Source organism: Tripterygium wilfordii, chromosome 10, assembly GCF_013401445.1.
Source record: "Tripterygium wilfordii isolate XIE 37 chromosome 10, ASM1340144v1, whole genome shotgun sequence".
NCBI classification, from domain to species: domain Eukaryota; kingdom Viridiplantae; phylum Streptophyta; class Magnoliopsida; order Celastrales; family Celastraceae; genus Tripterygium; species Tripterygium wilfordii.
This window is the reverse complement of record NC_052241.1, coordinates 9,137,621-9,160,461: the sequence shown is the minus strand read 5'-3', so window position 1 is coordinate 9,160,461 and position 22,841 is coordinate 9,137,621. Positions and strand designations below refer to the sequence as shown.

Sequence of the window (22,841 nt, the reverse complement as noted above, 5' to 3'; positions counted from 1 at the left end):
TGAACATAGTGAAGAAGCACAAGAAGATAGGAGGCACATCCACTCACCTTCATTTCATACTAGAAGCTATGCAGCAGCCATTCTTCTCTCCAGTCTCTCTCTTGGAGCTTATGAAGGAATGTGAAGACATGCTTCGCCGTCTCTTTGGCGCTCAGGCTAAGTTGATATGAACCTACACGTATCTTTTGGTTAAATCGGTTAAGGGATATAGCCTGGACTAGTATATAAGTCTGTAATGTGTTTAGTTCAAGTCAGTTTTGGAATGAAAAGGAAGAACACGTTCTTCACAACATTCTGTGTCTTCTTGTTTTCTCCGTAATTTCTTCTTCTTGTGTTCGTCATCCATTTGCTAGGTTAAGGTTTGAAAGAGGGTTTAACGTATGTTTGGCAACGGGGTTCAAGAGGGTTCGTGAGGGTTAAGGAGAGTTCCAATAACAAGCTGGTTATTGTTGATTGGTGTTCATGGTCGAAGCTTGTGAAGCAGCATTTTATCAAAATTTCAAAAACTATTCTGGATTCACCTTATTTTGGATTAAACACTGTACTATCTTCATTAGAGCTCTACCAATTATTCTTGTTGTCATATGATAGAAAATAATCCAATATACAGTTGTAGACATTGATACATTGATCCTGTCTTTTAACCTTTTGCTTCTTTCGAATCGTTCAAGAAAAATGCACATGAAATGTCTACACTTCCACTTGTAGCACGTTTAATATATAGGCGCGTTTAGACTATAGTTTTTTCTGTTCTTTTGGATGACTACTAGGTAAACTCATTGGATGTGCGTTTTGCCTAGAAATTATGTGTACTCGACAAACGTATGGAAATTTATGTGTTAGCTCGTAACTCCAAGGATAATAGTATCCATATCAGATTATCTATTTTAGGTAATTGTTACTCACTCCGTCCTATTTTCTTAGTTGTTCTTTTTATTTTGGACTGTCTCAAAACTAGTGTCACTTTTCTTTATTAATTGACAATTTTGTTGTTATATTTCAAAATTACTCTTGTAACTTTAATTATCATTTTTTCAAGAAAAAAGAAAGTACCACCATAAATAAGCACAAATTTGAAATGACATTGTTATTTTGTATAGTTGAATTGCATTAAATCATGTCTGCTTAAAAAGTTGAATTTTTAAAAGATGACAAATAAATTGGGACGGAAGGAGAGAGTACAATAGTTTCTACATTTAGGTAACGACTATTCAATTACCCAAATTAAATAGTATTATCTCTCATCCTCTTATAATAAAATAAAATAAAATAAAAAGAGAGAAAGAATTATTAAATAATATGATAGGTAATAATAAATAATATGTAAAATAGAGATAATGAAAGAGGGTGGAAGTATATGCAGGTGACACGTGATAGCCATGTGGTAATTTTGAATCTACATTAATAGCTCTCTCTCTAAGTTTGATGAGTCAGACTGTACACGTGGCTTTTCAACTGCTGTAGGTCATGTTTGGACAATTCTTATTTCTCCCAACAATGTCACTGATAAATAATATATAAATGACACTAGATCACGTAGTTAATTAAGTGGGCAAATTCTTCCTCTGATACTTCATTGTGAAGGCAACACAATGAACAGAAGAGAGGACAGCACGAATATATAGATAACTGTTCCAGATAGAGTGGTTGCTATCTAGATTTGTCCAAACAGCCCCTAAAGGCATATTCCTCAACACCATAAGAAGGAACCACACTGGATCTCACCTCAGCCTAATATCTTTTTGTAATTGTCTACAGACGATCCCTGAAAAGGCGAAAACCAGTGTCCCCTTGCGGTCTCAGGCTTGTGTTGAAGATGATCAAAGTATTGGCTTTTCTGCTTCACTTGGCCTTCATCTTCACCTTGTCACAGAGTAGATCAATCAATCCCTTGCCTCAACCTCTCGTATCCTTCAAGATCAATGAGACCCAGGTATGTTTTTATCCCCAAAAGCACAACTTCCGTACAGAAGTGTTCTCCCCTATGGAAATGGCAGCTATGTCTGAAATGTGTTTGTAGAAAGTCCCCATCGAGAACTTCTTTGTGAGAGCAAAAATATTGGAACTTTTATTTGGGAAATTTGAGAGACTTTGTTCAATATCAAATGTTAGTGCGAATTTGGCGATTCTTGTCAGAGATTATTTGAGATTCGGAATTAGTTGAAGGGGAAAAATGAGTCCTTTTGTTTTGTGGATTTTGATACTAAATTTGAATTTTTTTTTTTTTACTTTAGGACGCAAGGAGCTGTTCTTATTCAGTATCAATAACCACAAGCTGTTCTTCACCCCGATACACTCGAGACTGTATCAGTCTTGCATTTGGCGATGCTTATGGAAACCAGGTCAGTATTCTAACACTCATGAAATTATAAGAAACAACTATACACTTATAATTACACAAATGTGTTCAGTTAAGTAAATGATCAGTAAACTTTAACACCAACCCACCAAAGATGATTGTGTTCTATGAAGTAATTTTATGTTATCTGAATAATAAGATTGATGAGATTGGATACATCGTTGACTATTCTCACATGTTTGTGAGTTATCTGATATGGTTTAGCTCATTGAAGGTGAAATGTTAATTTGCTAATGAATTAGGTGTATGCACCAAGGTTGGATGACCCTTCTTCGAGAACATTTGAGCGATGCTCGACGGATACATTTGAGATTAATGGACCCTGCACATACCAGATTTGTTCTCTTTACCTCTACAGGAGTGGCTATGACGGTTGGAAGCCCGACACTGTGACCGTCTATGGCTACTACACCAGGGCTGCTACTTTTAGATACAACACTTTTATACCAAATGGTGTTTGGTATGGATTTAATCTTTGTCAAGGTGGCTCGGCCTCTGCTGCTGCAATGTAGAAAGTGGTGAATTGCATCTTCCATTTTCAGGTATGGTGAGTTGTTGCATTAGGATTTTAGAGTGTATTGAGAACCTTTTGGTGTGTATGTACTTTTTCAGACTCCAATGGACAGATCAATAAAGCAATAATTTGGGGACTGATGAGAGCTGTCTCATCTTTAAATGGTTTCTTGAGCAGTTTTTACAAGCTATGGCTATTATGCTACAGCTTTTCCTCATTGAACTTTCACAGCCAATTCAAACAGGGTTTCTTGTTTCTCCTTCAAGCAGGAGCAGCTGCATGTATATGTGAGTATCGATTTGTGTTAGGTGTTTGACTGATGTGTTTAGTCATGGAAATGCTTTTGTGGTGGGAAATGGTGGATGGTTTAGATTGAGCTGTGGCCTAATTTAGGTTGTTTTGGAGATTTGCTTTCAACAAGCATATACAAAGAAGTGCGTTTGATGGGCAATCAAAAAGTCATTCTGGACAAATTTCACATACAAAGATTGGGTTTTAATCCGGTTAATTTAAGCCCCAATTTGTCTTTTTTAATTGAGAATACAAGTTTGGTCTTGTACATACGATATGATCCTAAACTACGACTGTACTAGGATGATGAACATTATTTGTACTCCATTTTTTATTAAGTACACTCCACTATAATATGTTTTTAAAGGGTTAATGGGATGTATTTAATAAAAAATGGGATGTAAATAATGTTAATCTACTAAGATTGTAAAGTCTGCACGCATAAAAATTTTACAATTGAAGACATTGGCCATCATAGAGGTTCACCAACGACGTTATCACCTGAGTAATTAGCAATTTGATCTTAGCAATTGAAACAAAGGTCATTGTCATTTGAATTTTACCTCATTAACTCTTTGACTCCGACATTGCGGTCTAAGTTCTAACCACTTGAAGCGAAATAGGTATGCATTGTAGCCGAAACTAGTTGAAGCAAATCCTTATCTCTATTAAGATTGCAAGGCAAAAAGGTCCAAAACATTCTCCAATTTTTTTTTTGTTTTTTTGCGGACAAGGATAACAACTAAAAGATATTTCAACAAGGAAAAGTCAAAAAAGCTTAGGAAAAAGTGACAACACTTGTAAATTTACCAAAATGCCCCTATTTCTTCCTCTTCCTTCTGATCTTTTATTCTTTCTTCACTGCCACAATCGGAAATTTGCCAACCGGCCATCGTTTTTGACGAATGAACACCTAAATGAAGCTTTAGGTCAACCCGATCAAAACTCAGTCATCATCGACCGTTGATTATTAATTGAATAGCCAAGAAAGTTTCATGAAATCACAACCGCGGTTTGGATTAGAGCTCGATCTAATCGACACCGATGACCATCAAAACCACCAATCAACTTCACGGACCAAGGCGCATCACCTTGATGTTTTTATTACTTGTTTGTACTCTTTTTTTTTCTTTCTAAAAATGAAAATCTGAATGATCTATCGAAATGTTATTTGTTTCATTATACTCATCTCTAAGAAGCAGATAACATATGAAACAAATGACATATGATGCAGATAGGAATGGTGGACCACCGTCGTCCGGCCACCGATCAAGGCCGCTAATCCACCAAATAGAAACGTTGAAGCACCATGACCAATTCTCAACCATCATTCACTGTCGTCAGCTGTTGATTCCATCGGAATTTGATCTTGAAGTTGTGGCTAAATATGAAGAAAAGTGTCCAATTCACCCGTCAGCGACGCCGCCGTCGCAAGCCACCACCATGGGAGTGTAATTCAGACCTAGGCGCACCATTCTCACCCATTGGCTAGTCGGAATAGTCATGAATGAGGAAACTCCGATTTGGGTGTCAAATGGGAAAGATGAGAACATGAGAGTATTTTTGTCAATAAAATAAATATTTATCAATTTTTGTCCTTTATGAAATATTTTTGAAATTTGATGAATTTTATGGAACAAAACTTATTGGATTTAGTGGAGGGATTTATCTCTAATTTTTCATATTTTCAAATTAAATAGCAGTTTCAAATAAAAAGAAAGAAAAAAATGCCAAAGCAAATTTTGAATTTACATTAAAAAAATAAAGGGCAGCATCGTCCATTCATCGAGTATCTTTTTAAACGTCCCCTCCGCACATAATCGAAAACCTAGCTCCTCTTCTTCCTCTCTCGCTTGTTCACCCAAACTGCTCCATTCCGCTTTACGAACTCAGCTTTCTCGTCTTAACGAGTGTGAGGTAAGAACAAATTGAATTCCCGACTTTCTCTTCAAATTTTGCAGATCAGAATCCTTAACACGCTGACCTAGAAGAATTTGATTTATTTTCTCTCTGTTAGTGTAGTTTGAAATGGGTGAAGTGAAGGATAACGAAGCATACGAGGAGGAGCTGATCGACTATGAGGAAGAAGACGAGAAAGCCCCCGACTCTGTGACTGCAAAACCGGCTGCTGATACCGTTAAGAAGTTAGTATCCTCACTCTGTCTGTCTATGTTTGTGTATCTCGTTTTCGCATCTTTTATGTTTCTGTTTGATTAGGTAGAAAATAATAGAAAATTTTCTGTTAATTGACAAGTATGGAATTTGGTTTTACGTCCCTTGTCAAGAAGCCAACTGATATATTTTGTTAAAGTAGATGGAATTTGAAACTAGTATTGGTGTTTGTGCTTGGCCTTATATGAATTCAAGTATAAATTGGTAATATTGTCAAGGATGCCTTGATAATTGTATTTGTAAAGTTCCTATTCCTAATCCAGAATTCCTGCTTTATTTGGTTCTCCAAATTTGTTGATTAGGTTAGTTTGGCTTGTTTGGTAATCGGTAGGTTAAGATTGGAAAGATAGTGATTGTTCTCTATACAAAGTGTTTTTTTTTTCCCCCGTATTGTTGTTAATCGGTTTCTGTGACTATCGTTTGCTCGTCCTATGGTCATAACTCATAAGATTTACTAGATAAGTTTCGGATGTGTTTGGGAGAGGGAGGGGCAGGATTTGGAGCTTATGTATTCTTCTGTTTCTTGTTTGATATATGTGATGCATTTCGTTATTTTGGTTAATATGATTTTTTTGAGTATAATGACTGTTACTTTTACTTGGCATTACTATACTGACTTGAGATTGGTTTGATGTTGTGTATTTAAATCAACCCCCACATCTGATATGTTTTGGCATAGCAACTGTTAAGTTTCCGTTACTTTGCTTGGAAGTTACTGACTTGGGGCTGATTTGACATTGCATACTTATACCAGCTTCAGCTAATCAGCTTATCTTTGAATGTTGTAAAAGTGAGCCCAAAATAAGCTGGTGAACATAAATAATGCCAGACCTGTCCTTACATCATGATTCATGCCCTCCTAAACTCTTGGCCTATTTTATTTATATGTTGCTTAAGAATAGGCCTATGAGACCCAAGCTATTTGGCTCAGTTAGGAGGTTTCAGCTGTATCGTTCCTTTTCCCTGGCATGGTTTTGTCTTCTGTTTCTCTTTGCTAACAAAATATAGTCAAACAACCGCCCTTTGTTGTTGTCTCTGTTACTTTTTCTGGTTTCTTGTGAAATGAACTCTGCATTTAATGTCTACCGGTGGTGAAAGGTTGGATTATATTGGATCGCCCTCTTGATTCTTTTCATGTTACTCTGATATGGGAGGTGAATTGTGATCATTGATATTTGATTTTCATATCCCTCTTTTGCTGAGATCAAATTTTTTGTTTTTGGACAAATGCTACTTAAGTTGTTATTCGACATTCCTTGTTTATTTATAATTTATTGATGGTATATGTTTGATTTAAAGTGAACGAAAAGTGCACACAAGTACACAATTAGTGTATAACTAGTGTCACCCCTATCAATTCACGTGTTTCGATTTTTTGTTATATAGGGGCTATGTTGGAATTCACAGTTCGGGATTCAGAGACTTCCTGTTGAAACCAGAGCTTCTACGAGCTATCATTGATTCGGGATTTGAACATCCATCGGAAGGCAAGTTTAATTCATGTCTTGATTGTCTTCTGATCATAAGATTCTAAGTTGGACAAGAGATGTAAATGCTATGAATTTTCGGGAGTCATCAACTCCCTAAACAGGGAGTTTTTGCCGATTATATTGGTCATTGACTTTGTGTTTAGAGTTGACTTTTGTGTTTTTGAATTTTTTGGAGTCCTTAGTTTTCACATCTCGTGTGCTGAGCTATGTTATTGGCTTAGAAAAAGAATCGCACCTTCAGTCAATTGTACTTGTTGTATCGGGATCAAAATCGCATCCAAGAGCTGGCTCCTGCTACTCAACTTATTAATACTTTAAAGTTTCCAATAATGTTATTTGGTGGGGTTGTGCACAAATCGAGTGATGGAGCCTGGAGGTTCACTAGAGTATTTTGCACAACAATAAAATCAAGCACCATAAAATCATTGGTGTATCAAGCATCAGGTGAGTCGTGAAAAGGATTTAACAAAAGATATGACCTATGTTTTATGGAAAGTAATACATGGAGTAACTCTCAAATCCCGATTTAGCTGTAAAAGCAAGACATGTAGGGGGATCAACTCATGAAGTGTTCTCTGAATCTGATCCGTACAAGGAGAAGTTTTTGCCATTTGTTGGCTGTGTACTAAGGGCTCTTCATTTTGTCCTCTAATAATCTTCCACTTCCCTATGGGCTGCATTTAGAGTGCGATTTATGATTTATGATAGATGAGAGAGAGGGCGGTAGGTGGGTTAGACTGCAGTCTTGTGCAATGGAAGAATTTTGGAGCTGCAAATAATTTTTTAATAAGGAGCCTTCTTGTTGGATTTCATGATTCCTACTGTCAACCTAAGAGTTAGTTCTTGGGTTCTTTGCTGTGGGAGAATATTTCGGAAAATTTGTACCACCTTCCTTTGGAATTTTTTGTCATGGCAGCTATGGATTGTTTATGCATTTTACACTGGATGGTGCGTGCATTTTAGTAATGACCGCATCATGTTTTGAGTCACATTGCACTTGCTGCCAGTTGTTGTCACCAAAGCTGCCATAATATCTCTATTGCAGCTGCAATGTGTTGCCATGAAAAACCTGCTATTCACTGAATTCTCACTTTTCCAGTACAACTTATTCTGCTTTTGACTTGTTTCATTTATAATTTTCCAGGTAATCATTACTTACTATTTTCATCATTTCGGCACGAAAACTGGTTTTTGTAACCTTTGCATTAAAAGGATCTGGAAGGTGATTTATACTTTCTGAGGATTCGTCCCAACGATCTAATTTACTTCTTCACCAGTGCAACATGAATGCATTCCTCAAGCTATCTTAGGAATGGATGTAATTTGCCAAGCAAAATCTGGAATGGGGAAAACAGCTGTCTTTGTCCTGTCGACTCTGCAGCAGATTGAGCCTGTATCTGGTCAAGTTGCAGCCCTTGTGCTTTGCCATACAAGAGAATTAGCTTACCAGGTGCGTCTTAAATCCTTAACGTGAATTTAAGGTCGGCCTTTGTACAAATATTTTTATTCTAGGTAATTGTTCCGCAGTCCGCACAATTGTATGAACTTTTCAAATTTGGTGTTACTAGAATGCACTCCTGCTTCCTAAGAAATTATTGGATTTGCCCCAGATATGCCATGAATTTGAGCGGTTCAGTACTTATCTACCGGATATCAGGGTGGCTGTATTCTACGGTGGTGTAAATATCAAGATTCATAAGGAGTTGCTCAAAAATGAATGTCCTCACATTGTTGTTGGAACACCTGGAAGAATATTGACTTTGGCAAGAGAAAAAGATCTTCCATTGAAGAATGTCAGGCATTTTGTACTAGACGAATGTGACAAGATGCTTGAAGCACTAGGTATGTTTCTTATATTGATCTTTGGTGAATTGGTGTAGTGATTTTAAAGACTGATCTGCTGTTTTATTACACTTTTTGTTCATTTGCCTTACCTGTTTGCAGATATGAGGAAAGACGTGCAGACGATTTTCAAGATGACCCCTCATGATAAACAAGTTATGATGTTTTCGGCAACACTCAGCAAGGAAATTCGACCTGTTTGCAAGAAGTTTATGCAAGATGTAATATTCTGATACATCAACTATGATTTTGGAAATCTTTTTTTTTCCCTCTTAACCATCGCCTATTTTCTTAAACTATATTATCTGTAACAAATTTGGGGTTGTCTTTGATGACATTGGAGTCGAACGACTTTTTAGGTAATTTTAACTGAACTTACTAACTTTTATAGGTTTTACCAAATCTCATGATACGATTTTTACAGAATTTCTGAATGGTTCAAAAATAAATGTTTTTACTTACTGAAAATCACTAAAAAGGTGGTTCATGTACTGAAAAATGTGATCAACAGCACACAATAACCTTTGACCACTATGTCAATGAAGTCCCCACAGAAACGGTGGTTCTGGTGATATTACTCTTGCCTACCATCGAAATCAACTTCTGCAATTGCTAAAGTTTAAATTAGTTTTCACTTATTATTTGAAGCCTGCATGTATGTTTCTTTTGTTGGGCATCAGTGGGTAATATGAAGTATGAAAATGGTAGTAACCGGATTGTTTGATACTGCTTTGCAATTAGGTTATGTTTGGCCTGATTGAGTATATTTTACTTGACTAGTTTTTAATGCATTTTGCATGTATCTTTGGTCATTTCAGCCAATGGAGATTTACGTAGATGACGAGGCCAAGTTGACTCTCCATGGTCTTGTACAGGTAGTGATGACATGTTGAAGCAGAGTGCTACTTTGGGCATCGAATTTGTCTACACAATTGATTGACCATTTTGTTGGTGTCTTGGCAGCACTACATTAAGTTGACTGAGCTAGAGAAAAATCGCAAGTTGAATGACCTTCTTGATGCCTTGGACTTCAACCAAATTGTCATTTTTGTCAAAAGTGTGAGCCGAGCGGCTGAGCTGAATAAGTTACTGGTGGAGTGTAATTTCCCCTCAATTTGCATTCATTCTGGAATGTCCCAGGAAGAAAGGTATATATTGGTTAGCTAATTCACCCAAATGTGTAGTTGTGTACATTCTGTTTACTAAAGGTTACTTGAATGCTAGATGGTTTTGGCTTGTGTTTGCAAAGCTGTGAAGTGAGAATGATCAAGCTAGCATTTGAGAATTTCCATATTATGTCTAGATCCAATTTTATAACCGAGACTAGTGTAATTTTTCTAAATCAGACGTCCTTAGCTGTCATAGAATATAGGGATTCAGCATTAAGAGCTCAAAAATTTCCAAGTTATTAGTGGTTGAGAATGTGTGTTGCTATATGGATTTTGAGAACTTCATCGCTGATGAATTAAAGGAATTTTCAGAGTATAGTTTCTTGAAATTTTTTAATGGTTTTTGTGGTTGAGGAAGTGTGCAACTATATGGGTTTTAGAAACTTCATTGATGACAGATAAGGGTGCACTTGCCTGGTTCAGGGTTGTGGGAACAGAAAATTGCTGGTGGTGGTAATCTTGTTACTCTGTTACTGAAATTAAATGAAAGATAACCTTAGGGCTGTTGTTGAAACCTTATCTGAATGTTACGTTACTTTTGTAGACAGATATTGATGGAGTCTCACTACCCAAACTTGCAGATCCTGCATTTTATGTTCATTAGCATTGTGATTTTCTGGCCAAAGCTATTAATATGGAGCAAACTAAGCAACTACAAAATTATAGCTATATTTTGAGGGTACTACTCTGGTGGGACCTTGGCTTGTTGATGGCCTTTTCAACTAACTCTAAAGGAGTCTTATATGCTGACCGGAACAAGACAATATTGGTGACAGCATATGGTGGAGTTCGTATATGTCTTCAATCTCTTTGTTTTCTAATTTCCTTCCTTTACTCTATTAATGATAACTAGTTATCTCTTTTATCTTACAATTTTGTTAGTGCCCCATTCATGACTCCTTTATCGTTGTTCTGAAAATTAACCCTTTTTATTTCAGATTTAGGAATCTTTTTCATTCCAGTTTTTAGGAATCTTTTTCATTCTGCCTATAGAAACTGTTGATAGGTCACCATGTTAGTGGAAAGGGGCTGGAAAATCATGACATTGACCAACTTCTTTGTTTCCTTTCATTATAGATATGACATCGACTGTCCTGGTGTTTTGATGTACTTTTAATTTAGCTTGGATCCGTCCGTCGGAAATTAATTTGCATCATTGGAGCAGATAATGAAAATTTGAAATTCAGTGTTGTACATTTCTTTTGTTTTAAAATCTTGCCATTTGCTTGATGTGTGCTTTTATCTTTTTAGGTTAACACGGTATAAGGCCTTCAAGGAGGGGCATAAACGAATCCTTGTGGCAACGGATTTGGTTGGTAGGGGGATTGATATTGAGCGTGTCAACATTGTTATCAACTATGACATGCCTGATTCCGCTGATACCTACTTACACAGGGTATCTCCCTTTTATATTATTTTCACTTGAGGTTTCTCACTATATGATTTACTTAGATTATATTTACTCTTCACTTTTTTAAGTTACCAGCGTCTATGATCTACAATGACAATTGACAGGTGGGAAGAGCTGGTAGGTTTGGCACCAAGGGGCTTGCTATAACTTTTGTCTCATCTTCATCTGACTCTGATGTTCTTAATCAGGTTTTGGTCTTCTTTAACACATTACCTTTTATTCTGCACTTTTCTTGACCCATCATGCAATGAACAAAAATTTTATGGCATTGGTTTCAGGTTCAGGCAAGGTTTGAGGTGGATATAAAGGAGCTTCCAGAGCAAATTGATACTTCCTCATACAGTAAGATCTTTGTAGAATTTATGCTTTAAATACGCGGGCTAGTAGAATGGTGTGGATTGTTGTGGTGGTGTGTAATTTTATCTGGAGACATTGTTCATGGATGTGGGTTGGCCTGATAGGGAATAAGTTAATGCAATGCACACTTGGTACTGGGATTCGCGAAGGCAGAGAACTAATACCATTTGTGTTTCCTTGAATACTATTTAAAGTTCATGAATAACAGAATCACTCCCAGATTTCCTGGTTGAAGTTTGGACCTGCGAGAATATTTTCTTTTAGACTATTTGACCACCGGAAAAAATGTTTTTTCCTTTTTGATTCCCTTTTTCAGCAACATAGAAAATCATGAAATTTTTGGAAGTTGATTACTCCACTAGTATGCAGAATATCACATAAAGCGAAATGAAAAATGCTTCTGAGGGCCTGTACTTCTGAAGCAGCAGTTACGTACATTTTTGCTTGGATGTGATGAAATAAAAGTGAATGATAAATCTTGTATTTTATGTTGCATGATGTGTTTTCCTTTTCCTTTCTCTCTTTGCTTGATTTCAGTGACTTAACAATTCTCATGTTTTGTATCCAGTGCCGTCATAGCATAGTCAAATGCTGCAGCTGGCCTGCTACCTGAATCATCACCACATCGGGGAATTTTGCACTATCTGTATTACAGTTTGTAGACCAAAAATGAACCTTTTGGATTTGGCATATGGAGATATGATTTCCAGTTAATCGACAACTGCTGTTTTTCTAGGGTGTCATGTTCACTTCAGACGTTATTTCAAATTCAGATTTTGTTAAATGTTAAAAGGAATGTAATCTGCTTCTAACGTTGATGTGCTTGAGTTTTGTGACCATACAAGAGACATTTATCTTTGGAAATTGGGAGGTGGAAGTTATTGAACATGGACTGCAACGGGAGCAGCGTCAAATTTGGGCGATAGAAATAGCATAATTGATTGGTAGTAGCTCCTAATAATTGCAGGTTGCAAGTATTTCAAGATCTTTGCATGATGATTGGTACCTTAATTTCTAATCGTTCCTCTGTAGAACTTACATTGTTTTTGTTTGACAGAATATTTGAAGATTTTGCCCAAGGTGGGTGATTAATTCTCTTTTTGGCATTGGAATTTTTAAAAATTTCCTTAGATTAAAAGCTTCACTTTGAATTTATATAAAAAGTCCGCTGCTGATTTTTTTTTATTCTTACTTGTATTATGATAGTAAGATATGACAACTTTCATCTACAGTGGTGGGAGATGGGGACTGATGTGCAGAGTAAATACTAGGTTACATAACGTAGTCGAGGATATTAAAGTGTAGAGTTAGAGGTGACAAAACTCTGATCTAAATTAAATCAAGTTTGGACACAAATGATATGTTTGAAATATGGGTTTAAACAAAACATCGTTGTCCGAGTTCAATCAGCTTTACTTGTTCGGTAACTAACCTAAATTAGTTTATTATATAGTTTATTTGTTCGGATTTAAACCAATCCGAATTTAGTCAATGAGGTATGAAATCTAGTTTAGGTTAGAGTCTGAAGATATAAATATTTCGTAAATACGTGTTATTATTCAATCCGAAACTTACTTTTTTCCTTTTTTTGCCACCCTTACCTGTATGGTCTCCTAAACATCCTTTAATTTTCTTAAACATCATTTCAAATGAATGCGGATTAAAATAGGGGTAAACAATCGGGGACGATTGGAAAACCCCATTTTTATTTCCTTCAAGGATTGCCTTTCTACGTTATAGTACAACGAGACATCTCAGATTATTATTTAAATTCCTTTTTAATTTTTGGCCCATCTCTATTCATCAACTTCTATTAGCGGGAAAAGGTACCTAACTTAACGAACAACCAGGCCTTTTGTCATTCCTAGCCATCCAAAAACCTTATTTTTCTCTCTCCTCGTCCTCCTCTCCTGTTACCACCGCCGTGATTTGCGTGGGGGCACAGTGGTGTAACTCTTCCTCGTTGCAATGGGGAAGAGGCCGATATCGGATATCGAGACAGCACATGGACCCTACCTTGCACCACCACCACCTTCCCCGCCCTTCTTCACCCCACCGGCACCAGAGCCATGGCGCTCTTGGCTCATGCCCCTCATTTTCACGGCCGATATAGGGATTTTTGTGTATACTATGTACGTCAATGACTGCCCGTCGACCACCGGCGGAGATAAATGCCTTTTCACTGAATTTCTTGGGAGGCTTTCCTTTCAACCCTTTAAGGAAAATCCCCTCCTTGGACCTTCCATCCCCACGTAAGAAATTCTCATCTCTGATCTGTCTCTCCCCAGAACAATCAATCTTTCATTTTCTCTGCCTATATTTAGTTTTGTGTTCTTCAATTTCATCATTTTCTTTCTTCAAGTGAAATGTCTCGAGTCTAGTTTTTTTTTCCCCCCCGTTTGAGCTGCATGAATGCTGATTACAATTAGTGTTAGAAAGATTTGTGAGAGTAATTAATTAAAATTAAAATTAAAATCTAATGGATTTTAATTTTACCTCTTCATTTCTGGCAGGCTAAAGAGACTAGGAGCCCTTAGTATACAAATGGTGGTGGACGACGGTGAAGGATGGCGCTTCTTGTCTTGCATATGGCTTCATGCTGGAGTCATCCATCTAGCCACCAATATGATGAGCCTCCTATTTATAGGAATTAAGCTTGAACAAGAGTTCGGATTCCGTAAGAACTTACTTTATGGATACAACAACTGAGCTTCTATATGATCAATTGACTGAATCTCATATACTTCTATGTGACAGTGAGGATAGGGCTGCTGTATGTGCTTTCCGGCTTTGGAGGAAGCTTGATGTCTGCAATTAAAGCCAAAGGACATACACCAATGGTTTCAGTTGGTGCATCAGGAGCATTATTCGGTCTTTTGGGAGCCATGCTTTCTGAGCTCATCACAAACTGGACTATCTACGCAAATAAGGTAACCACTTAACCAATGCATAGAACACGCAATGAACCAAAACAAAGCTACAAGGCACAATATTGAAATTCACCTCTTCGCCATAGTGAAGATCAGTCATTAACTCTTGTATGTTCAGTGTGCAGCACTTATGACTCTTGTGATGGTTATTGCCCTAAATATGGCGCTTGGTTTTCTACCTCGTGTGGACAGTTCTGCACATATTGGAGGATTCCTCTCCGGATTTCTTCTTGGATTCATTCTTCTAGTCCGTCCTCAATACGGGTATGTAAGTCGCAGACATATCCCCCAAGGATTTGATACGAGGCACAGGAAACCCAAGCACAAATGCTATCAATATTTGCTGTGGGTTATAGCTCTAATAGCCTTACTTCTCGGGTAAGACTAGATTTTCTACCTTTCAAGTGTTTATTGAAAAGATAATGATTGAAACATACTTCACTAAGTATCTCCAAATCGGCAGGTACGCAATGGGCTTGAATAAGCTATATGGTGGCCAGACATTAGAAAACAACCCTGTCCAGAGCATCACTTAACAAGTGGTTTGTTTGTCAGTTGACCAGTTGGATTCTTCAGGCAACACGAGTAGAATGCTGGGAACAAATTTTCTGCTTATTTATAACAGATACCTTCAATACTGTTGATAATACAGATATTTCTAGATCATAATGTTATGGATATCTATGGAAATTTTTATGTATAAATCTTTCATAGTTCTTTCTGTTTGAAGTTCTGATGTCATTTCAAACGTATAGATGCCTGAACTAATAATATAACTATACTGTAGATAAATATTTTTATTCCCCAAGTACTAGTTTAATTAACAGGATTCATATACCAGAGTTGTGTTTGCTCCATTTAAACACTATGAAACAAATAGTATAGAGACAGAAAAACACAATCCAAAAAGAATCCGGAGTTAATATGATGCGACAAGCTTCTATCTTTCTTCAAAAAAAAATTTCTCCCATAAATTTCACCCATTCTCATTCTAACAAGCAGCAAAAATTCCAAAGTATAGAATTTACATAGAGGACATGAAATGGACATATGCACACATGAACACAAATAGGAGACAATTACTCAAATATCATTTCATTGAACCAAAGTTTAGTATCTGTGGACATTATATACGTGCATTTAATGAGTAGAATGACTCACTACATTCAGTTCTCATATATCTCACATGACTCCGAGCGTCCAAAAATGCCATATCGGTTGTCTGCAATGTTGTCATATACAAAATCCCTTATGAAACTGCAATCAAAACAAGGAACATCAAACTACAGTCATGATGCAGCCGCTTCTACTCGCTTAACAGCCCACGTCACAGATATCTTAAAGTAACATAATAGAGATAAGGACTCACAGTGGCATAAGCTGTAGGAAAAATGCAAGCTGGGGAAAGGGCAAGTCTATGTACTCCATGATCCTCATTACAGCTTCTGACTTGATATATGATCTGCAATTTCAGGAATCCTCAAATGTTTCTCAAGCAATTCTTTCACACAGTAGTCTCTCTCATGTAATGTTCACTCAGAATTATCCACTAAGTCATTTACTTAGAAATTCAAACAATCGAGAAAGAAACACACAGACTGTGTTTATTTGACAGATTAATGGAGTCCTCTAAAAAATTAAGTCGACAAGTTTAAGCATTTATACCTATCCTTTTCGACAAGCACAACACTCGAAATATCATCAGGAGCTCTTCCCGACCTCACTAGTAGTGTCTTGCCTGCTTCGCTTTGCAGAGCTTCATACCTGATGTTCCTGTAAATGGCAGACAAAAATAAACAAAAACTATCGCATATATCGCCTTGGATTTGCTTTTAGAATGAATGACAATCAATAACCTGTTTCGATCGTTATCGCGGACAAACTTCACTCCTCCATTGCATAAGTTGCAAACCCCTGCCAAATTCAAATTAAAACGTTTCGCATCATCATACGACGAACAGTTCAAAATCGCAAGTGCGTACTTCACCCTTTACCGTCGTATAACATGATTGGCCGGGAATCTTTGTCGAAGTAGCTGGAACTTGCCCTAATCAGATCCTCTCGAGAAGAGGAAAGAGTAGCAAACCTAGTGATTCTCCGCCTATTGAGAGCCTCAGGCGACAAGCTTAATCGTGCGAACCCGCCAGGTCCAGCAAGAAACGCCATCGCTGGAGAAAAAAAAATGAGAATCACAAACTGTTTTTCCCATCATTTCTTTCTCGTGTATGGTTCCACAGGCCACGTGTAATAATTAGACACGCAAAAATCTCAAATACTCGATTTTTCAAAAACTTTTTTTTATACTTTTTAAAAAATGGAGCCTTAATCAGTTTATTTTTTATTATTTAATTTTAAAGATTTTCAGTATAGTATTAGTAACTACGATCAACTTATAAAATATTTTAGAAAACCAAAAAAAAAAGCTACCATCAAATTAGATTGGATAAAACAAAACGTCACTACTATAATTTCTTAGTAATTACTATTGTAATTGGTATCAACCTATAAACATTCGATTTCTAATGCACTTGTATATGAAATTGTCATGTGTTTGTATGACATATATAGTTTGTCAATTATTACACGAGGCTATGAATTTATTCCGTACTTGCACAATTTACCATTACAACTTTAATCTCCAAATACTTTTTGAAAAAAATCACTTTTTATTATATCATGGAATATATCACTTATAATTTTAGGTAATTATAGTTTTTTTTAATGCTCCGCATATATAAATTTATAGTTTATAATTTTAAAAAATGCTCAAAATTTTCATTTGGGTATTTTTTAAAATAAATAAAATTTAAAAGTGATTTAACAATTAAGACACACAAAAATAGCACGCTATTCCTTTTCGGGAAGGAGTTTGTACCTGTAGGCTGTAGCACCACTGGGCGGCAACGGTAACGGGCGGCAGAATCAGAGTTCAGAAGAAAGAGAGATGGGATTCATCGGAGAAACCATGGATTCCCTCAAATCCCTCCAGATCCGTCAAGTCCTCACCCAGGCCATCAGCCTTGGTTTGTATATATATATATACGCGTATTCGTATAGCTATGTGTATTTGTGTTTATTCGTTTATTCGTGTCTTGATTTGCATCTGAAACTGTTCCGGAGCTTGCAAACGAGGGAAGGAACAGAAATTAGCATGTTAAATCGATTAATTTTTAGTTGATTGGGGTTTTAACGGGTGAAAGTTTTTCCCCTATTTTCTTCGTTGTTCTTTTGATGGAGATTTTCCTTTGGAAACAAAAAAAAAAATGCAGGGTTAGATTTCGTTTTCAGTGGTACAAAATATGGACATATGGCGTCGAGGGGTTGCATTCTCGCTGCTACCTTTTGCTTTGATGCTGCAAGTTCGTAATATTTGGACCAGTAATTAAATTATCTTCATATACCTAAAATTAGGATAAGTGGGCTTCTTTTTTTCCCCAATAATTACTTGATATGAGCCTTTGCTGCCTGTTCCAGTTTTGATAAAAGAACTTTGTTTCGTTCTAATAAGAATAACTTAACCTTTTAATTGTCAAAGCACAGAGGAAAAAAAAAGGGATTTTTTTTTTGCAATTTAAGCATTTTGGATTGAGCTCCACTGAGCTTTTGGTCTGTTGCTAATATGTTTGCGGGTTGTTTTTAAATCTGGTTTCTATATGTGCACATTATGCATTTGAAACTTTTGTTAAATGATACTTCATACTTTATTCAGTTAAGAGATTTTATCAATGTTGACCTTTCGCTATCAATTTGCTTCCTTTTATTGAAGTGGTATGCTTTTCATTTCAGGCATGATTGTCACATCTGCTCTAATAATATGGAAGGCGTTGATGTGCGTTACTGGCAGTGAATCTCCTGTTGTTGTTGTTCTTTCTGGAAGCATGGAGCCTGGTTTTAAACGGGTAACTAAATTTTACCTGTGAATTTTATAATTTTTGGACGTTGTTTATGCATGGATTACTGGTTGTAACTGTTTAGACTCTTGCCGAAGCCCCTTTTGGTTATAAAGATTCATGCAGATTTTAATTAAGAAAGTAGCTAACTGCTGCCGTTGACTATTGACAGTTACACCAAAACTCATGAAATTTGTTTCTTCACGTTCCAAAGTCTCTCAAGAACTTTTTTTTCAAAAAATTACAGCCAAAACTCGTGAAATTTTCAACATGGTTCTTGAAAAGCAGACATTAAAAATTGGAACTGAGATGTTACTTAGTGCTGATACTTAGGGGTGTGGAGAGAGATTACCAACTAAATTTTGTGTTATTTCATATCTATGATAAACATAGCAAGCCGACTGATTTCTGATGGAACTACTGTCCTATTTTAGCAAAAAATGTGCCTCCTCAGCATGGACTTTTAATTTTGGCATATGAATCTGATGTATCTCGGACCATTTCTCACATTATGTGTCATTAATCAAGTTATCATATTTGCATGCAGGGGGACATATTGTTCTTGCACATGGGTAAAGATCCTATTCGTGCAGGGGAGATTGTTGTTTTCAATGTTGACGTATGCTTTCTTTATTACCCTACCCTTCAGATTATTATTCTAATTAATCTGGTCGTTTGCAAATCTATTTTTTATGCATGTTTTTTTCATAGGATTGTTCGAGTACACACATTGATTTTAGTCCCTTATCAGTAGAAAAACATGTTAGGTGTTTCTTAACTCTTCAGTCAGTGACAGACTTGGTGTTTTCCCCTTGATCTTATTCATACTTTAATCTGTTGGGGAGCAAAGGTTGGTGTTAAGAGTTGGCACATGCAGGAGCGGTGTTGGTAGTTGAATGTAGGACTCCCTTGAGAACATCTTTAAAGCAATATCTTTAGCTGTATATGATTGCTCCTAGATTTTGTATTGAGCTCTGAACCAGCCTGCAAACCTACTTATGTGATATTATATTTGTTTATGATGAGCAACCTAACCTGAACTTTTTTAGATGTTTCACTTTCACCAGTATATTCTGGCACAAGGACCCTAGATATGTACTATCATGGAAATTCTAGCAGTTTTATAATAAATCAAACTAAGCTTTAGTCCTTAATATTTCACATTGGCTGCATGAATCGGTTTTTCAAAACTAGTTGGAACCCGCCACCAGGGAACGCCCATGTCATTTATCTTTAAGGTTCATGTTGATAGGTTTCACCAAGTGTCTTTAAAATTCTTTCTATATCTCTCTTTCTCTCTACTTTTAACATTATGCTTAGGTGTTTGGTTGACTTTCGCTAACATATTCTTTATGAAATTCCTCAGGGCCGTGAAATTCCGATTGTCCATCGTGTAATCAAGGTGAACACATTTTTATGCTTATCTAGCAATTTCTTTTCACCGAATGTTAGTCTTGTACTTAATGTTAATTTTAAGACCATGATTCATTATCTTGTTATACAAGTATCTTTTAGCTGTTTTTATTATTATTATTATTTTGTCTTATAGCATGCACATACTTGTTTATATGAATGACAGTAGTTGGGCTGTAACCCTCCATTTATAAGTTAATATGCTGTGAAAAACATGATGTGTTCTTTGTTCTTTGATGCTTACTATGAGTTGGGCTTAAGAACCTTATTTTCATAAAAACATTCAATATCAATTAGTTAGTGTTTTAAGTTTTTATTTCCCCCTATATTTTCCAAAGAGTAGTTACTGATAGTTATTCTTTTTGCAGGTTCATGAACGGCAAGATACTGGTGAAGTTGACATTCTCACAAAAGGTGCTAGCCTTGTTGCTAACTTTTTATGATTCTTGCTACTGTTTTGGTGTTTTCCATATTTTGGGTGCTGGTCCTTGTTTCGTCATTCAAATTGTTGCTTAAGCGTTCAGTTATCAGCATGTTCTTGTGATTGTAGGAAACTGTTGATATTTTGCATTTTATTTGCCATCAGGCTTTATAACTGTCAAATGCTAATTATATTGTCCGCTATTGCAGGGGATAACAATTATGGGGACGATAGACTTTTGTATGCTCAAGGTCAGCTCTGGCTTCAGCGGCAACACATTATGGGCAGGGCTGTTGGGTAAGAATTCTGCAGCGGCTCTCTGTCCTTCTCTCTGAACTATATATGAGGATGTATCTTAATGTGTGTAATACATCTTTGCTTTCTTCTGTGTTTTTTTTTTTTTTTTGGTAGGTTGTTGTTTTCTGAAGCATGCTGCAAAATTGATCCTTAGCAAGTTTGATGTTGTAATTAACCTTCTATATGGAAAAAGTTGACTTACTTTTGAATTATCTAAGCGAAAATATTTATTCGATTCTGGTATATTGGAGCTTAAAGGGAAAAACTCTTGCCATGAAACTGCTGTGAACCTCTTATTATTGTGTTGGTTATTTATGCAACCGATTTTGGTGCTGGATGACCAAGATTGATCTTAGAAATGTCATCTCTTCTTTTTGTTAGTAATTGTTTTCCTGGATAAGATAATGTTTTCTTTATCAATTATGATTCAGGTTTTTTTGTTGGCACATACCAAGGTTCCACAAATGTTCCAGTGCTGTTCAATCTTTTATTCTTACTATTTCGTTCTAATTGGGAAAAAGTGTTGTCAACTTGTCATTTGCTCGTCTTCTTAAAAAAGAGAACAGGAACCTTAATGTTCTTAGTGTCAATTGCAGGTTCTTGCCTTATGTTGGCTGGGTGACAATCATCATGACTGAAAAACCAATCATAAAGGTTTGTTCTTTGGGGAAGTTGTTTGACAACTTTAGCATGCATATTCCTATAACCATGGACACTTTGATTCTGAAAGCTGCTATTATTTTTAGATTCCACATTTTGGTTCTTGTTTTTATTAGCTTCCATTAGTCTCTTCTTCTTTTTGGACTAGAACTTCCATAACTTATTCTGTCTAACATTGTGATTCTTGTCCCAACATCAGTGCAGAAGAGAAGGACCAAACTTTTTTCTTTCATTCATTTCAATAGCTAGCAGAGAATGGTAATGCTTTTGTTTGTTAAAAAACATGATTCTTCTGTTTTCCTTCTTGCAGTATATTCTTATTGGTGCATTGGGGTTGCTTGTCATAACTTCAAAGGACTAGAGGTAAGTAATCCTAGGGTTGATCAATGTCAAAAAGAACCGTCTCATCAAGGCCTAGTCACTGTTTCCTCAAGTGTGATTTTTCTACTTCTTCTTATGAAGGACCTGTTAGGCTGTTACTCTTAATTAGATTAATCAAACAAGAAGTTGAATACAACTTTATATGGTTGGCTTTCAAGGCTTCTTTTTGTCTTCTCTCCTCTAATTTCATTGATGCCGAATAAGTTCTATATATATGAACTTAGGAAAGATGCAATATGACATTTGATTTAACATGTGATAAACAAGTTTTTGACTAATGGAATGGGAAGTGTTCAGATTTTCTACTCTTTCGATGACGGGATTGTGACAGAACTTGATGTCGCTAAATGTGCGTGATGCACAGCTCCTATCGATGATGACTGTGTGGATGTACAAATTTTTGTGCTGGTTTACTCGTCAACAGTCGAACAGCGCATAACAAGTATAATCTTATTGACCTTTCTTGTAATGAAGTCTGGTCATGTATCGTCGAGACATGAAAGAAATATTTGATGATTATACCCATTTGATCATGGGTATGGATAGACAAGACAGCTTTTGAATCAACTAATGCAATTCTGGACTTCGAGTCTTCACTAGAAGAACCAGTCAGTAAGCTTGATATGTTCCTGTTCATCACTTTATATGATATTTGGTAGCTGAAATTAATTAGAAAACTTGTACTTATCGGACCTTCATTGCGAATTTGCTTTCTGATTATTCCAGGCTTATGTATTTCTGCAGCTTTTGCCTCGAATCTGTGCTCCTACATTTGTTTCTTGGACCGGCCCTTGTTGAAGGGATATTCCCCCACCACTGGCTTTTAGAATTACATCAAAATTTCCATTGAAACCATTGAAACTAGCGATTAGTCCCATCTAGTTTTTTGGTCTTCGATTAGGTACTGCACATTGCAAGAAATTGCATTAGATTCCTGTCACACGGGATGGAGATCCAAGTTTAGCATCGTAAATTTGGACTTGACTTTCTATTGAAAACACATGTTGATAATAGGAGGTTTGTTCTTCTTTATAAACTATACTTCAAACCCATCATCTTTCGATGTGAGATTCTCATCATCATGGTATAAGTAACATAATAGATGGTCCAATATGAACCCATACATTAATTACTCTCACTCACATACAAACATCCGATTATGGGAAAAAAAGAAGAGTAACCTCACTAATTTATGACCATACCTTAGAGAGTAGAAGTGAAGTTGAATAATATCCGTCCGCGTT

The 22,841-nt window shown here is 36.3% G+C and overlaps 5 protein-coding genes and 1 long non-coding RNA gene across 11 annotated transcripts; 4 read left to right on the top strand and 2 right to left on the bottom strand.

The window, feature by feature from the left end:
* Positions 1-1,733: 1,733 nt before the first annotated feature.
* LOC120007101 (embryo-specific protein ATS3B-like) lies at positions 1,734-3,035 on the top strand. Its single transcript, XM_038857283.1, has 3 exons — positions 1,734-1,933; positions 2,235-2,342; positions 2,602-3,035. The coding sequence occupies exons 1-3, from the start codon at positions 1,817-1,819 to the stop codon at positions 2,869-2,871; spliced, it is 495 nt and encodes a 164-aa protein (XP_038713211.1). The 5' UTR covers positions 1,734-1,816; the 3' UTR covers positions 2,872-3,035.
* A 1,908-nt stretch (positions 3,036-4,943) lies between these two features.
* Positions 4,944-12,563, top strand: LOC120007582 (DEAD-box ATP-dependent RNA helicase 15-like). 4 transcript variants are annotated; one of them, XM_038857906.1, is made up of 12 exons: positions 4,944-5,073; positions 5,180-5,308; positions 6,723-6,823; positions 8,104-8,276; positions 8,437-8,668; positions 8,771-8,889; positions 9,487-9,543; positions 9,632-9,816; positions 11,089-11,233; positions 11,353-11,436; positions 11,527-11,590; positions 12,174-12,563. In XM_038857906.1, exons 2-12 carry the CDS (start codon positions 5,193-5,195, stop codon positions 12,182-12,184), a joined length of 1,287 nt encoding a protein of 428 aa, XP_038713834.1. In that variant the 5' UTR covers positions 4,944-5,073; positions 5,180-5,192; the 3' UTR covers positions 12,185-12,563. The 4 variants fall into 4 exon arrangements, with proteins under 4 accessions (XP_038713834.1, XP_038713835.1, XP_038713836.1 ...); XM_038857907.1 differs by having other exon boundaries at positions 4,946-5,081; positions 5,187-5,308; XM_038857908.1 differs by having other exon boundaries at positions 4,979-5,081; positions 5,182-5,308.
* A 716-nt stretch (positions 12,564-13,279) lies between these two features.
* On the bottom strand, positions 13,280-14,750 carry LOC120007585. Of its 2 annotated transcripts, none has more exons than XR_005470196.1 (4): positions 14,609-14,750; positions 14,295-14,522; positions 14,102-14,218; positions 13,280-14,020 (listed from the first exon to the last, which is right to left on the bottom strand). It is a non-coding gene; the product is annotated as an uncharacterized LOC120007585 (long non-coding RNA). The 2 variants fall into 2 exon arrangements; XR_005470195.1 differs by having other exon boundaries at positions 13,280-14,009.
* Positions 14,123-15,132, top strand: LOC120007583 (RHOMBOID-like protein 5). The gene is made up of 4 exons (XM_038857910.1): positions 14,123-14,282; positions 14,363-14,535; positions 14,654-14,913; positions 14,999-15,132. Exons 1-4 carry the CDS (start codon positions 14,150-14,152, stop codon positions 15,069-15,071), a joined length of 639 nt encoding a protein of 212 aa, XP_038713838.1. The 5' UTR covers positions 14,123-14,149; the 3' UTR covers positions 15,072-15,132.
* Positions 14,994-16,757, bottom strand: LOC120007584 (DCC family protein At1g52590, chloroplastic). Of its 2 annotated transcripts, XM_038857912.1 has the most exons (6): positions 16,530-16,757; positions 16,392-16,449; positions 16,201-16,308; positions 15,905-15,997; positions 15,697-15,792; positions 14,994-15,128 (listed from the first exon to the last, which is right to left on the bottom strand). In XM_038857912.1, exons 1-5 carry the CDS (start codon positions 16,699-16,701, stop codon positions 15,702-15,704), a joined length of 522 nt encoding a protein of 173 aa, XP_038713840.1. In that variant the 5' UTR covers positions 16,702-16,757; the 3' UTR covers positions 14,994-15,128; positions 15,697-15,701. The 2 variants fall into 2 exon arrangements, with proteins under 2 accessions (XP_038713840.1, XP_038713839.1); XM_038857911.1 differs by lacking the exon at positions 14,994-15,128 and having other exon boundaries at positions 15,497-15,792; positions 16,530-16,756.
* Positions 16,758-17,375: 618 nt separating this feature from the next.
* Positions 17,376-22,354, top strand: LOC120007777 (signal peptidase complex catalytic subunit SEC11A). The gene is made up of 9 exons (XM_038858213.1): positions 17,376-17,558; positions 18,322-18,434; positions 18,973-19,044; positions 19,792-19,827; positions 20,207-20,252; positions 20,469-20,556; positions 21,153-21,210; positions 21,527-21,579; positions 21,895-22,354. The coding sequence occupies exons 1-8, from the start codon at positions 17,480-17,482 to the stop codon at positions 21,575-21,577; spliced, it is 543 nt and encodes a 180-aa protein (XP_038714141.1). The 5' UTR covers positions 17,376-17,479; the 3' UTR covers positions 21,578-21,579; positions 21,895-22,354.
* Positions 22,355-22,841: the final 487 nt, after the last annotated feature.